Raw genomic sequence first — 15672 nt, forward strand, 5'->3', positions numbered from 1 at the left:
GGACATAACAGAAGGACACAGAAGTCAGTTTGTAGGAGCTGCTACTGTCCAAATCTGGGACCAGAAATTTGACCATCAAAATAAATAATGATAATAAAGGATTGTAACCCATTGAATAAAAAAGAAATCCTGAGTCCATACTGATGTGAATGAAAGGGGAAGATGGGAAATGCTATATTTCAATAGAATGCTAATTAATAAATATAACAGATTGATAGAAAATCATTAATGGTGTTAAAATTAGGGAGTAAAAGTTTGATTGGAATCAGATGTTTAGGGGCTTCTGGGTTTCTTAGTTGGTTAAGCATCTGCCTTCAGCTCAGGTCATAATCTTGGGATCCTGGGATTAAGCCCCCCATTGGGCTCCTTGCTCAGCAGGAAGTCTGCTTCTCCCTCACCCTCTGCCTCTGCCCCCACTCATGCTCGTTTTCTCTCTCTCAAATAAATAAAATCTTTTAAAAAATCAGATGTTTATATAGTCTCAAACTACCTCTCCACAAATTACTTATTAACTAACGCAATGGGTAACTTTACAGTGTTGATCATGGCCCATGCCACCTTAAGTGATCAAAGTTAACATCACCAATATTAGGAGAAAACTGATAATCAGACACTTCCTTAAATAATGCTCTAAGAAGGACATAAAGGGGCGTCTGGGTGGCTCAGTGGGTTAAGCCTCTGCCTTCGGCTCAGGTCATGATCTCAGGGTCCTGGGATGGAGCCCCCCATCGCATCGGGCACTCTGCTCAGCGGGGAGCCTGCTTCCCTCTCTCTCTGTGCCTGCCTCTCTGCCTACTTGTGATCTCTGTCTGTCAAATAAATAAATAAAATATTTTAAGAAGGACATAAAATCCACCTTTTTGGTATTCCTACCAAGAGTGTATCACCTGAAACTAATAATAACATCAGATAAACCCAAATTAATGGATTCTATAATAGTTTGCCCATACTTTCAAAAGATATCAAGGTCAATAAAGAAAGTCCAAAGAAGTACTCTAGATTCAAGAAGTCTTAGGAGACATGAAAACTGAATGCAATATGTGATCCTGGATTGGTTCCTGAACCAAGAAAAAGGAGATGACTGAGACAATTAATAGAATAGGGACTATAGATTAGATACTTTAGATTATTTAAAATTTTAGATTATTTTAGATTTTAAGATTGTTTATTTAGATTATATCTACTTATATTTGATATGGTTAGGCTTTACAAAAGTTAAATTTTCCCAATTTTGTTCACTCTCATGTGATTTCCTAAGAAAATGTTCTTGTTCTTAGGAAATACATACCAAAGTATTTAGAAGAATGGACCATATCTTCTGCTTGCTCTCAGATAGTTCATGGGGATACATACACACACAGTGTGGCAGGGAAGAAGGAAGGATTGTGAATGTTAAAGCAGATTGGGCAAAATGTAAACAATTGGTTTGTGTGGGTAAAAGTAATAACACCTTCTTGTACTTGTGTGGCAGTTTTGTATTATAACGTTTTGTAAGTTTGAAATTATGTCAAAATTTAAAGTTTTCTCCCCAGCCTAAAAATGTAAAGCTGGGGTGCCTGGGTGGCTCAGTGGGTTAAAGCCTCTGCCTTTGGCTTGGGTCATGATCCCAAGGTCCTGGGATCTGAGCCCCACTCTGTCTCTTCCTCCTCTCTCTCTGCCTGCCTCTCTGCCTACTTGTGATGTCTATCAAATAAATAAGTAAAATCGTTTAAAAAAAAGTAAATAAAAAATGTAAAGCTGTCAGCACAAATTTTAAAGTAACTTTTAAAAGTTTTTAAAAATAAAAATTTAAGGGATGCCTGGGTGGCTCAGTCAGTTAAGCTGCTGCCTTCAGCTCAGGTCATGATCCCAGGGTCCTGGGATCGAATTCTGCATCAGGCTCCTTGCTTGGCAGGGAGCCTGCTTCTCTCTCTGCCTCTGCCTGCCACTCTGCCTGCTCGTGTGTGCCTTCTCTTGCTCTCTCTCTGACAAATAAATGAAATCTTTAAAAATTAAAAAAAAAAATTTTTAAGAAAAAATATTCTGCCTATAAATTGCTCTATAATTTCTAAGTCAACTTTAACTTTGTTCTATAATAAAAGTCAGTAATGTGAATGAACTAGATACTATATAGAACACACAGACTCTAATTGCTTTTTAAATAATTTTTTATTATGGAGTGATTGTAGATTCATAGGAAGTTGGAAAAAAAAAGTTTTAAGTATAGGGACCTGAGGTGAACCCTTAACTCAGCCACCCCCAATAGTAACATTGTATATAATTCTAGTATAGTTTCAGAGTCAGGAAAGTGACATTTGTGCAATTGAAGAGTTATTCACATTTAGCCAATTATGCATACACTGTGTGGTTCTGTAAAGTTTTATCATACGTGTTATTACATGTATCCACCACCACACTCTGCATATAAAACTGTTAATTATCATAAGCGCCACTCCCTTGTACTATCACTTCATAGCCGCACGTGCACTCCTCATCTAATCCCTGGCAACCACTGATCTCTTCATATCTGTAATGTTGGTATTTCAAGAATGTTACATAAATGAAATCATGTAGTTTTTGAGATTGGCATTTTTCACTTAGTATTAAATTTCCTTGAGATTCATCCAACTTTTATGTATTAATACTTTTTTTTTTAAGTGAGTGGTGTTCCATAGTATAGATCTACCACAGTTTGCTTAATCATTCATGCATTGGAAGATATCTGAATTGTTTCCAGTTTTTAGCTATTACAGAGAAAGCTGTTATGAACATCCAGGTGCAAGATTTTGCATGAAAATAAGTTTTCATTTCTCAAATACTTGAGTTAATTTTTTTTTCTTACTTAGCACTTAGGTTTATCCTTTAAAGTTTATTCTGAAGCAGTTCTTTTTTTTTTCTTTTCTTTTAAAGATTTTATATATTTGAGAGAGAGAGTGCAAGCAGGGGGCAGAGGGAGAGGGAAAGGTATCTCAGACAGACTCCCCACTGAGTGCACAGCCCAGTGCACGGCTCAATTTAGGGCTCGATCTCATGACCCTGAGATCATGACCTAAGCTGAAACCAAGAGTCAACCGACTGAGCTACCCAGGCTCCCCAAAGCAGTTATTTTCATACTTTGTGACAAATCATTGTTTCTTCTAGTATTTTAAAGCTATGACTAATTATACAAAAATAGTGATTTTAAATTCAAGTTAATATTTTTAAGGAATATATATAGGTTGTGTGAAAAGGGAGAAATAGTTTCAAAATTAAGCAACTATAGTTGCCATGCTCAGTAGCTAAGATATATATATATATATACACACACACACACACACACATATATATATACATACACATATATATATATACATATATATATATATATATCAGTGGCTAGTATATTACTTTTTTTTTTTTAAGTGGCATGAAATGAAATCAGAAGGCCCTTGACAGTCCCTCATTAAGTACCAGCCACATAATCTTTTCCTTTGTCCTAGGTTCTGTCACTCTTTAGGGACTAGAATATACTAATCATTCCTTGTCCTCAGTTCTTCCCCCTTTGCCCAACTCTTAATCGTGAGATTTCCTTAATGAAATATTCTGTGACTGCCTACACCCCCAACATAAACTTAGTCACCATCATTTTTTCTTTGAAAATGCCCTGTTCTTTTCATTTAGAAAAGAGCATGGACTCTGGAATGTTAAGAACAGAAACTCTGGAATCAGACATCTGCCAAGTTACTTATGCCTCAGTTTTTATTATCTTAAGACGAAGGAGGGTAATAGTAGTGCCTGTTTAATAGGATAAGGATTAAATGAACTGAAGTATGTAAATAAGAATTAAATGAACTCAATATAAATTAATATGAAATTAGATACGTAAATTCTTTAGAACAATTCCAGGCATATATTAGGGGCTAAGTATTATTTATTATTGCTGTTGTTGTGGGATTTATCATTATGTATAATTATATGTTACATGGTGATTATTCATAATATCACTCCTACTGGACTCTGTAAGTTTCATGAGCATTTTTTACCACTGTATGGATGATAACTACTGTCAGGTACTGTTCTTGGTGTTGGGTGCTAAGTGCATAATTGCGAATACACAAAATACTACTTTCTTTAAAAAAATAAGAAATCAGATAAGCAAGAAAAAGGAAATTAGTCACTTAAAAATTTCTTCACCCAGTGATTAGCATACTTAATATTATCAAGCACTGGTAAAGAGAAGCTGAACTACTTCCTTAAGTCCTGGCAATTCACAATTCTAATCAAAATTGCAAGTGTTTTATTTCCGTTTTAATAGTTTGCTTTTGAGCTTATGTGTAATAGTTAATGGTGTTTAAAACATTATTTGAGAAACCTTTTTATACCCCTCTTTTCTGTACACCCCCTCCCAGTTTTACTTAGATTTCTTAAGCAGCAATAAAAGTCCCCTGAACATGAGGTAAGTTTTCTTTTCATCATTTCTTTTAGGTACTTTAAAAATCAATCAGCTATAATATATTCCGGTCATAGGAAATCACTATCTAGTTAAAAGCCTAAGATTTCCTAAACCAAGAAACAAAACAAAGAAAGAAAGAAAACATTGAAATGTTGTTTTGAGAGTTTAAGATTTAAAGAGTTCAAGTGCTTTTGCTGTTTAACATCTTTATCTTGGAGATTATACTATAACACACAAAGTCACTTGATTCTGCATTTTATTAACCTTCTATCTCAGTATGTATTGCTCTTATTTTCTTTTAGTATTCTAAGTTTCATAGAAAGTTTACTTTTGTGTAACTGTGATTATTAAATAAATTAAAAACCTCACTTAAAATTTTAAAATCTAGTGGCTCAATTGGTTGAACCCCTCACCCCCACTCACGCATATGCTCCCTCTCATTCATTCATTCATTTACTTGACAGAGATCACAAGTAGGCAGAGAGAGAGGGAGAAGCAGGCTCCTCACTGAGCAGAGAGCCCGATGCGGGGCTCAATCCCAGGACCCTGAGATCATGACCCGAGCCGAAGGCAGAGCCTTAACGCACTAAGCCACCCAGGCACCCCTCTTTTAGGTATTCTAAGTAATGTTCTATTGAATTAGAAAAATTTCCTGAAGTATAAAACATTTCATTTGGTCTCCTCCTAAGTTGTTTTAAAGAATTTGTTGTTCCTAGGGACTGTGTCACTTAATGAGATCATAAATCAAGGTAGCCAGTTTGTTGAAAAGATTTTTAGGGCAGCCAAATTCAATTACTTAACAGAACCAATATGACTGATAAGACTGTTACATACTTTTGTAATTTAATGTTAATATAGAAGTCTTGGTGTAAGGAGGGATTTCTTACATTCATCCAAAAAAAAAAAAGTTTTCTTGTGTGTGTTTAAACAAAAAACTGCAAACTTCAGGATCTGTTGCTTTCTAATGGTGTTGAATAATCAATTCAGAAGAACTTGGCCAACCTTTGATGGGCTTAGTAAAAAAATGTGAATTTTATAAAAATAGAACTAGCATACAGTCCAGTAATTAATTACACTACTTGGTATTTATCCAAAGAATATGAAAACACTAATTTGAAAAGCTATATGGCCCCTGTGCCTGATGTTTATTGCAGCATTATTTGCAATAGCCAAATTATGGAAGCAGCCCAAGTGTCCAGTGATACATTGGTAAAGAAGAAGTGGGGTGTGTGTGTGCATGTGTGTGTATACACACACTTACACATCACACATACACACCATAGACTATTACTCGGCCATAAGAAAGAATGAAATCTTTGTTTTTTCCTCTTAAAGATTTTGTTTATTTTTAGAGAGAGCATATCCATGCACAAGTGGGAGGAGGGGCAGAGGGAGAGGGAGAAGCAGACTTCTGCTGAGCAGGGAGTGAGATGAGGGACTCAGTCCCAGGACCTTGGGATCATGACCTGAGCAGAAGGCAGATGCTTAACTGACTGAGCCATCCAGACACCCCCCAAAAGAGTGAACTCTAAAAAAGAACGAAACTTGCCATTTGCAGTAGCATGAATGGATCTAGAGAATATAATGCTAAGCCCAGAGAAAGACAAATACCATATGATTTCACTTATATGTGGAATTTAAGAAACAAAGCAAATGAACAAATAAAAAAAGAGAAAAACAAAAAACAGTCTCTTAACTATAGAGAACAAAGTGATGGCTACCAGAGGGGAGGTGGGTGGGGGATGGGTGAAATAATTGAAGGGGATTAAAAGTACACTTATCTTGATGAGTACTGAGTAGTGTATGGAATTGTTGAATCGCTTTATTGTAAACTAATATAACACTGTATGTTAACCATACTGGAAATAAATTTAAAAAAAAATAAGCAATCTTTCTAAGAAAAAAAGTGAATTTTAAATTTTTGTAGTTGAAAGGGTGCCCTCTTGTGGGCCATTTAGTGATTTCACATAAAAGCATTTTCTCTTATATTTCAGATTGAATCAATCATGTGTCATCAAGAGTTATTTGAGACCTGCATCTGAATGTCATAGTTCTTTAAGACCTAAACCTCATTTAGAAAGAAATAAAATCTCCATTGTTTGATTTTTCATTTCTAATACCTTTGTATAAAAAATAGTCTCATGGTATTATAAGGTACAGTCTTAACCTCTATTAGGGGCTTAAAATAGACTGTTTCTTTTGCAGTGGAAAAGAAGGTGAGAAATAATTTTTGGTATGGGGACATGGATTAGTAACCCAAATCATAGCAGCACTTGGAAATTTCTTCCATGGCCTCTCTGTAAAAGAAAAAGAGAGAGAAAAGAAAAAAAAAATAACTTCAGGACTCAGGACTATTTTTTCCTGATGCAGCTTGTATTTTTCCATATTTTGTTAAAATTAAACATTGTATAACTACTCAGCAGGCCTCTGTAGTCCATTTAACTATAATAATCAGCTGGGACCTTTTAAAGTAATATGAGCTTTTGTTAAAGTTGGTTTATATAAAAATGTATGTGAAATAAATTGGTAAGAACAAGGAAGAAAACGGACTACAAAGTACATAAAGTTTTACTAATCATTATACTTCTCAGTGAACATACACATACTCTTTAAAGTGAGTTTTGAGAGACTCTAAAATTTCAGCCTGATTTGTGACTTCTCTAATAGTACTTAATAATGTAATGATATTCTTCTATTACATATTATATACATTAGGATATAGCTACATTATGGGAATGAACTGAGGAATAATACACATTTATTGGTAGGCAGCATGGTGGCTGCAGGGAGCTCAGAATTACAGAAGCAAAGCATGTGTCCAAAGAGAACATTAGAACTGTACTGTGCTTTTTGCTTTTGTTTTGCATTTCTCTTATTTAATGGGAATAACTTAGAACTATAGAAAAACAGAAACATTTTAAAGAAGTGAGCATATTATCAGTGTGGCTGATTGGAAACTGTTTTTGAGCTAGGATTTGAGAAACATCTTGGAAGTATCTTAAACAGAACGTGAAAATTTTGTTCTTGAATACAATTTAGGCAGTGGAAAGGATTCTGAAGGTAGCTTGACTAAAGTGAAAGAATTCTGCTAGAGAGGTGCCACCTTCAAGAGAGTCACTGTTACCGGTTTAAAATAGTAGGCAGTACAACATAGATTTATTTATTTACTTATTTGGCTATTTAGGATTTACATTCTACTTGTTTCCCAAAAGAATTTGAAGTGGCTTATACTGTTCAATGTAATATAAACTGAGATAAATAAATAAAAATATGCTAGTTTTAAAGCCTTCCATCCCTCCCCACCCAAAAATAATATAATAATAACATTAGCAAGGAACAATGGTATTAATTAGCTAAAGATTCCACTTGTATAGAATTTTGGTTCATTCAAATGTTATAATCCTGCCAGATGACAATATAGTGTAAAGAATACTGAACTAGAAATCCAAACATTTGTATTCTGGTCTTGACTCAGTCAGTTACTAGCTATGAGACCTTAAACACACATTTAGTTTCTCTGAGGGACAATTTCCTTACCTTTTATTGGTTTATCTTTCTGCCATAGCAGTGTAGATATTTCCTAGTTTTATGTTCTTCGGATACGCATGAGAATATAAGGTTTGGTTAGAAATATCTGTATAACCACAGACAAAGCATTTAGGCTCTGAGCCTTCATTTTTGCATCTGTGAAATAGAGATAATCTTCATAACCCTCTCACTGTGATAACGATTAAGGAAATGTATATGTTGGGATACCTGGGTGGCTCTTTCATTTAGCCTCTGCCTTTGGTTCTGGTCATGATCCCAGGGTCCTGGGCTCAAGCCCCACTTTGGGCTCCCTGCTCGTTGAGAGGCCTGCTTCCAGCCTGCTTCTCCCTTTGCCACTCCTCCTGCTTGTGTTCCCACTCTCGCTGTCTTTCTCTGTCAAATAGATAAATAAAATATTAAAAAAAAAAAAAAAAAGAAAGGTCTGTATTAATGTCTCATACATAAAAAGTGCTAAAAAAAAGTCTCTCCTAACAATGTTACCTTGCATCTTGCCTGTCTCCTATTATTACAACTTAACTGTTATCAATCCTCTGTGGATCATTTTCATAACTATAGTTATAATTCTGACTGCTTTTGTCAGTTCAAAAATTTCCAACTTTCTATTTTATAGACATCTCCAACTAGATGCTCAATAAATGTTATCGTTTCTAGTGTTTTTCATGAGTAAAGTCTTCAGACAAGATTGTACACATTTCTTGGTTATGAGTTACTTACACTGGCTGTCCGGGAAGTTTATCTACCATCAAATTCTGTGAGCACCTTTTATTCCAAATCCATCCCAATTTGAATATTATTATTATAACTTCTACCAATAATTTTATATTTGCATTTCTTTTGTTTGTATACAGAAACCATAAATTTTAAGTAAATTAAATGAGCAAAGAACCAGGGCCTTTAAAAATCTTGTCAGGCGCTAAGGTGTCCACATCAGATTCATTATAATGGGTTGAAATGAGAATTTACCATATCTTCTACTAATTAAGAATTATTTTAATTAACCCACTCTAAAATAAACTAAATGATTTCTTAGTTTGCGTTTTATTTAGTTCTTAGTATTACAAAGATTAGGTTTTTTCCTTACTCTTCACTGGCAGTATTTACTTCGGGTACCTTATCATTTAAGTAATTGTGGGTGTGTATGCCTAGAGCTGGTATACATATTTGTAATACTATGGTGAAATATATACTGGAATTTCAAATGATTTATAATCTTTCTCAAAGTAAGGATTATGTATATTATTGGAAAGACACGTTCTCCCTAATTCACCCCTGTTACTCAAAACTCTTGTTTTCCCAAATGTGTGTGTTTTTCAGTTTGTAACACTGCTAACTTTCTGGATAACTTATTATATGCCAGGTAGCGCATCAAGTGATTTACATGCATTCTTTTGTTGCGTTCTCATTACCGCTTAGGAGGTGGGCTTAGGAGGTGGGCTTCTACGGTAACTCTTCCATTTCTTTCAGTTGGCAACTTTGAAACTGCTTTTCCTTGGTGACCCACAATTAGACATTTTACCTGGAGTCACAAATCAGTGTGCAATGTAAATTTATATTTCTATTCCTACCATCCCTCTCAGTGTTGATCTCAATCCACTAATTTTATTTTATAATTCACTAATTGGACACCATTCACAGATTTTAAGTATGTAAATAAAGCACTGCCTTAAAAGACAGTTCTTAAGCACTCATTATAGTCTCCTTTCCCAGTTGGTTACCATTTCCTTCTGAGCACATTGTTCCCCAGGGATAATGACTTTCAGCTTCAGTTTCAGGAAAGACAGTGTACTTTCACAGAGCCAGGTAGACCAAACATTGCCCAATCCAGAGCCAGAAATGTCATGACTAATTAGTTAGAGTTCTGCATATTCATTTTTAGAATTCTAGGAATGCTTCTTTCTTGATGGTCTCTGGTCACTTTCCAGCATAGGCAGCAGCATTTCCACAAATTACTCATATTCATCAACATCTGTGACTTTAGTGAAAATTATGAGTCCATTTCTACCAAAGTCTTCTGCTGTCCTTCAGAAGCTTGGCTTCCAATGAAATAAGCATAGTTCAGCAGTGAGGTATAAATGTATTTGTCAGTAGTCCCCTACTCAGTCTATACAAGCACTTTAAACCAAACAAGCATTGTTGCTCTCCTTTCTCTCCCCACTTCCAGTTTTCAGTTGACACCACAGTATTAACATGCTTTGTTATATCAATAAGAAAAGCACAACAATCTTTTATTTTGATTTATTAATCTCCTAATTCGTACGTGGTAACTAATTATATCATTTTTGTACTAAAATATTCCTAGCTAGCGTTGGGTCTGCTTTACTTGTTACCTGAGGGAAAACAGAATAAAGTTGGTTAGCTCACGATAGACTGTGGCAGATTGTTCTCTCTTGGTTCCCATCCTCTGAATTAAATAAATAACATGGTTACTTTTTAATCTGCTTGAGTATGGCAATTTACATTTATAACAGTCATATAAGAATAACAAGATATTTTTGTGCTGTTCTGTACATAATTTGCATGCAATTGTTTTTTTCCATTAATTACTAAGCATCAATTATAACTTTTTTATTAGCCTAAACTTAGAAAAAAAGTCTGGGGGTGCCTGGGTGGCTCTGTGGGTTAAAGCCTCTACCTTCGGCTCAGGTCATGATTCCAGGGTCCTAGGATCGAGCCCCACATCAGCCTCTCTGCTCCGTGGGGAGCCTGCTTCCTCCTCTCTCTCTGCCTGCCTCTCTGCCTACTTGTGATCTCTCTCTGTCAAATAAATAAATAACATCTTTAAAAAAAAAAAAAAAGTCTGTTGTGTTTTGCGTTTTGATGACTTCTGTCAGGTTTTAAATTCTTTTTTTTTAAGTGCTTGATACAGCTGCTAAATTTACAGTGTTTACTTAAATTTATTTAGTGTTGTTAAAAAATCAAATTGATAACTTCAAAGAGTAAAGTCCACAGTGTAGCAAGGACAGTTGTAAGATAGCCAGTCATAATTATATTTTTCTTATACCTTCTCCTATGCTATTTCCTATACTGTTTCCTTTTAGCAGGCTCCTACTAACAAACTTTATGTCATTCATTCCTCAAAAGAAAGCAGTGTTGTTTCCTGGGCTGGCTATTAGAAAAGAATGTACATATAAAGGACATAACTTTAAGGAAAAAAAAAAAAAAAGGAAATAATTACCAAATAGACAAGGTAGTTGTTACCTGTAGAAGGAACTAGGATGATTACTTTTCAGATGGTTGTTGTATGGATGTTTACTTTATATCTCTGTTAAACCATACATACATGTTTTATGAACTTCTGTCAACATGTATCAATAATAAAAGTGAGGAAGAAGAAAAGTCCTGATTTTAGCTGCCTATATACTTCTACTTTTAAAAAATTTTTTTAAGATTTGTTTATTAGAGAGAGAGAGAGAGAGAGAGAGAGTAGGGGGAAGGGCAGAGGGAGAAACTCTTTCAAGCAGACTACCCACTAAGTGTGGAGCCTGTCACGGGGCTTTATCCCACAACCCATGAGATCATGACCTGAGCTGAAACCAAAGGTTGGACGCTTAAGTGACTGAGCCATCCAGGTGCTCCTGTATATTTCGACTTAAAAAAAAAATTTATTTGCAAAGTTGCATTAAGATAGATGAGTAAGGGGAATTATTAGTGTTTCGAAGTTTACAACTCAAAAAACTTAAAGTGTTCTTTTAACTAACAAGAAAAGCCTCAAAAAAATGTTTAAACTGAAAAATTATAATTCAGTTTTCTCTTGTAGCACTATCTCTTAGTTGACATGCAGTAGCCTTGTATTTATTGATGAACTTATAAAGTTATTTAATAAAGGCATATCCTTGATTAGTGTGCATATTATTAAAAATTGTATATTTCAAAAAAGATTCTTTAGCAGCTACACTATTAAAGGAAAGATAAAGTTTCCAGAAAGCCACATGTTGAAATTAAGATGAGAAAAATTTGGGAACATTGAATAGAATGGAAGACGTGTTTAGGAGTTTATAGAATGTCTGTATACACAGACAGACACAGAATTACATTCTAAAAACTGAATATTGAAGTCAACTAAGTCATACAGGAACATTAAGATGTTAACACATTTCTCTGTCCTTTCTGTGGTTATGTATTAATTATGTGATTGGTTGATATTAAGAAGCTTGCAGTGGTAATTGGGAAGACAAGGTAAGTATAGGAACATTATAGAAGAATGAAACACAGCTTTCAAAAAATGTCACAAAGGACTATGTATTTACATATATTACATATATTTTATTAATATATTATGCAATATATTAAATATTGAATATATTAAATTTATTTTATATATGTATTATTTTTTATGTTATATATATATTTTATCTGAGGTTTCATGAAGTACTAGGAACTTGCCCTAGATCTTGAAGAATTAAAGGATTTGAACTAAAGTAAGGGTGGGCTATCTAGGTAGGGAGATACATAAGGAAATAAATAAAAATGTGAAAACACAAGGTGGATTCAAGATAATTTGATCAGCTTTGTTGAAAAGGATGGTTTATGTAGAGGGTAGTGAGAGACATAGCAAAGCAAGTTAAAGCTGGGTTTTAATGTGTCTATGATATGGACTATTAAAGCGCTTGTTAAAATTGAGTATCCCAGTTTAGTAATACAACCTACTGGTTACACAGACTCTTGAGCCAGATTGCTTGGGTTCTACTCTTTCCTCCACAAGTTACTTTAAACTCCCTGTAAATTAATTCCCTCATTAGTAAAATTCAGAAAATAATAGTACCTGCCTTACGTTGTTGTGAGAACTAAATGAGTAAAGCACTTTGCAGCACCTAATATGTTGGAAGTATATATGAATGGTAGCTATTATTGTTATATAGGTTAACAGACAAGAAAATCAGAAAATCTGGGACGCCTGGGTGGCTCAGTTGGTTGGACGACTGCCTTCGGCTCAGGTCATGATCCCGGAGTCCGGGATCGAGTCCCGCATCGGGCTCCCAGCTCCATGGGGAGTCTGCTTCTCCCTCTGACCTTCTCCTTGCTCATGCTCTCTCTCACTGTCTCTCTCTCTCAAATAAATAAATAAAATCTTTTTAAAAAAATCAGAAAATCTTATTTTTTATAGACATTTCCCCAATGGTATTATATTTGACATATTTTTACAAATAATTGTCTGTTTTTGTTGCAGTGTTTGGGAAATGGGAAGTAATGACAGCTGGCACCTGAACTAAGTACTTTTATAGGCAACACCATTCCAGAACTTCAGGATGAATGGGGATATGCCCCATGTCCCCATTACTACTCTTGCGGGGATTGCTAGTCTCACAGACCGTAAGTTTGTTAATTTATCTAATTTATGTTCTATTCTGTGTTAATGATTTTAAGAGAGACTGTAGAAAAAATTATTTTTAGTTGTCATAAATAACAAATTATTTCAGATATTAGCTTTTGAATGACAAGCATCATTAATTCCTTTGGTTTATTGGCATACATGTGAAAATAACAAAATTAGTGTAGTCAGCTAATAGATAATCAGACCTTCATTTCTTTTTCATCCTAAAGATACATTAAGAAATGGTGTCATTTGTTTGTTTAAAGGTCTTAACACAATGAAGGGATAAGTGCAAAAGTAAAGACCAAAGATGAGACAAAGCAGTAAAGAAAAATCAAAACTGAAGAAACATGAATTTACATATAGGAGCAAATACAGACTTTTAAAAAAGCATTTCTAGAAATGGTAACTGAAACCGTCCTTTAAAGAAGAAGGTTTGATAGCCCAAGTTAATCTAATTTCTTAGCAATGTTCATTTTGGATGTCCTCTTCAGTAATCTATTGGAGTTTGCTATAGATAACAGCAGCCCATTTTACTCTGATCATTTAAGTTCAAAGAATTTTGTCATTCTTTTGAGATTTACCTCGTGTAACACAGTTTTTTAGGAACTCTATCTTATGGTAGCCATCTCTAACTCTAATTCTTAGTCCCTGGGTAATGGCACAAAAAGCAACCCCCAATGTTAGTCCCTATGTCATCCTATCTGAGTAAATAAAGAGAAAAAGAGATACAAGAGGGAAAAGTAGAAGGTGAACACATCACATTATGCAAACTTTGGGGCTTTATAGTAAAGGAACTATGAGAAAATAACTTTAAGAAGTGTTTTTATCTGTGTTCATTAGTCTTTACTGAATAAGAAAGTAGCTGGTGAAGTTAGGATAATACAGGTAAGAAAACTTCTGAAACTGTCTTTAGTTTTTGTTGTCATTTTGTTACAGGTAAGACACAAATTCATAAAATATGTAGGAGTGCCAAATCAGATATACTACCAGGACTTTACTTTTGGTTGTCCTCCCCATTATCTCAACTGTACCTTATATTTTAAAAGTTAGCCCAATAAACACTACCTATTAAGTAATAATCTGTTTCCTGTATTTTTATTAATAAAAAACCTGTTATTAGCCACTGGGATGAGCAGCCTGTAACACTGTATATAGGTGATTAGAAATTAAGCCAAAAACAAAGATACTTTATTAACTTTCTTAACTTTTACTTTAGACAGATGAATAGATTTCCATTATTTGAAGACAAATTGAAGACAAATAGCTGAATTTAAACTACTCTATAAACATTTATGTCCTTTTGTTTTCTGTTAGACTAGAATGAAGAGAGGAGAGAACTATTTAGGAATTTATAACTGAAAGCATAATTCCTTAGTTATTTGGCTTCTACTAGAACCCCTATTCTATAATGAATGTTCTTCTGCTGAAGTGATCTATTTATTTTTTTATATATACTTAAGCTTTTTAAAAACATATTACTTGTCTAAATATCAGGTGAGGAGTTGGGTATAATTACTTGGTTTATTTATATGGAATTACTAATGATTCTGATAAATCTCAGAAGCAAAAGTAAATGAGATCAATGAATGTATTCTTAATTCTTAGAAGTTACCTTTTAACCCTACCTTTTTGGCTATTCAATTTTTAAGTGAATAAAGATTTAAGGTGTGAAAAGTCATGCATATAAAGGAGTTGAGTTTTATTCTTAGGGAGTAATAAACTCCGTTATTGCCCAAGTGATGATTCCGGGTTTTACAGAGTTGATTATTGGGGTTTGGGGGGCGGGGGTGGGCGGAGAGAGAGAATGCCTTTTAATAATTTGTCCCATTGCTATTTATAACTTATTTTTAATCCCAAAATATTTGTAAATAAGTATTTTATAAGCAAATATTGTAAAAGTCTTCTTATAGCCACTCAATTTCTAATAATGTGATTTTATTCCAAATAGTCCTGAACCAGCTGCCTCTTCCATCCCCTTTACCTGCTACAACTACAAAGAGCCTTCTCTTTAATGCACGAATAGCAGAAGAGGTGAACTGCCTTTTGGCCTGTAGGGATGATAATTTGGTTTCACAACTTGTCCATAGCCTCAACCAGGTATCAACAGATCACATGTAAGTATAATTTAAAAGTGAAAGGTTTTGGTCTAAGAGAGTCTGTATTCCTGGTTTTATTCTTTATTTCAGAAAATTTACAAACACTGTTTAATTTTAAAATATATGAATAGGGGCGCCTGCATGACTCAGTGGGGTTCAGCATCTGCCTTCTGCTCCGGGCATGATCTCGGGGTCCTGGGATTAAGTTCCCGCATCCGGCTCTCTGCTGAGCAGGGAGTCTGCTTCTCCCTTGCCCTCTGCAGCTCCCATGCGTGTGTTTTCTCGCTCTCTCTAAACAAATA

The 15672-nt window shown here is 34.6% G+C and overlaps 1 protein-coding gene across 5 annotated transcripts in view; it reads left to right on the forward strand.

Moving 5' to 3' along the window:
* NIPBL (NIPBL cohesin loading factor) overlaps positions 1–15672 on the forward strand; it is a 198427-nt gene that overhangs the window by 72825 nt on the left and 109930 nt on the right. For all 5 annotated transcript variants that reach the window (XM_032851342.1, XM_032851344.1, XM_032851343.1 and 2 more), the window contains exons 2-3: positions 13128–13270; positions 15223–15388. In XM_032851342.1, the coding sequence (XP_032707233.1) occupies positions 13207–13270; positions 15223–15388 (230 nt within the window). In that variant the 5' untranslated portion in view covers positions 13128–13206. The remainder of the gene's footprint in view (positions 1–13127; positions 13271–15222; positions 15389–15672) is intronic.

Source organism: Lontra canadensis, unplaced genomic scaffold (assembly GCF_010015895.1).
Source record: "Lontra canadensis isolate GAN:19392208 unplaced genomic scaffold, GSC_riverotter_1.0 scaffold5, whole genome shotgun sequence".
Lineage (NCBI taxonomy): Eukaryota > Metazoa > Chordata > Mammalia > Carnivora > Mustelidae > Lontra > Lontra canadensis.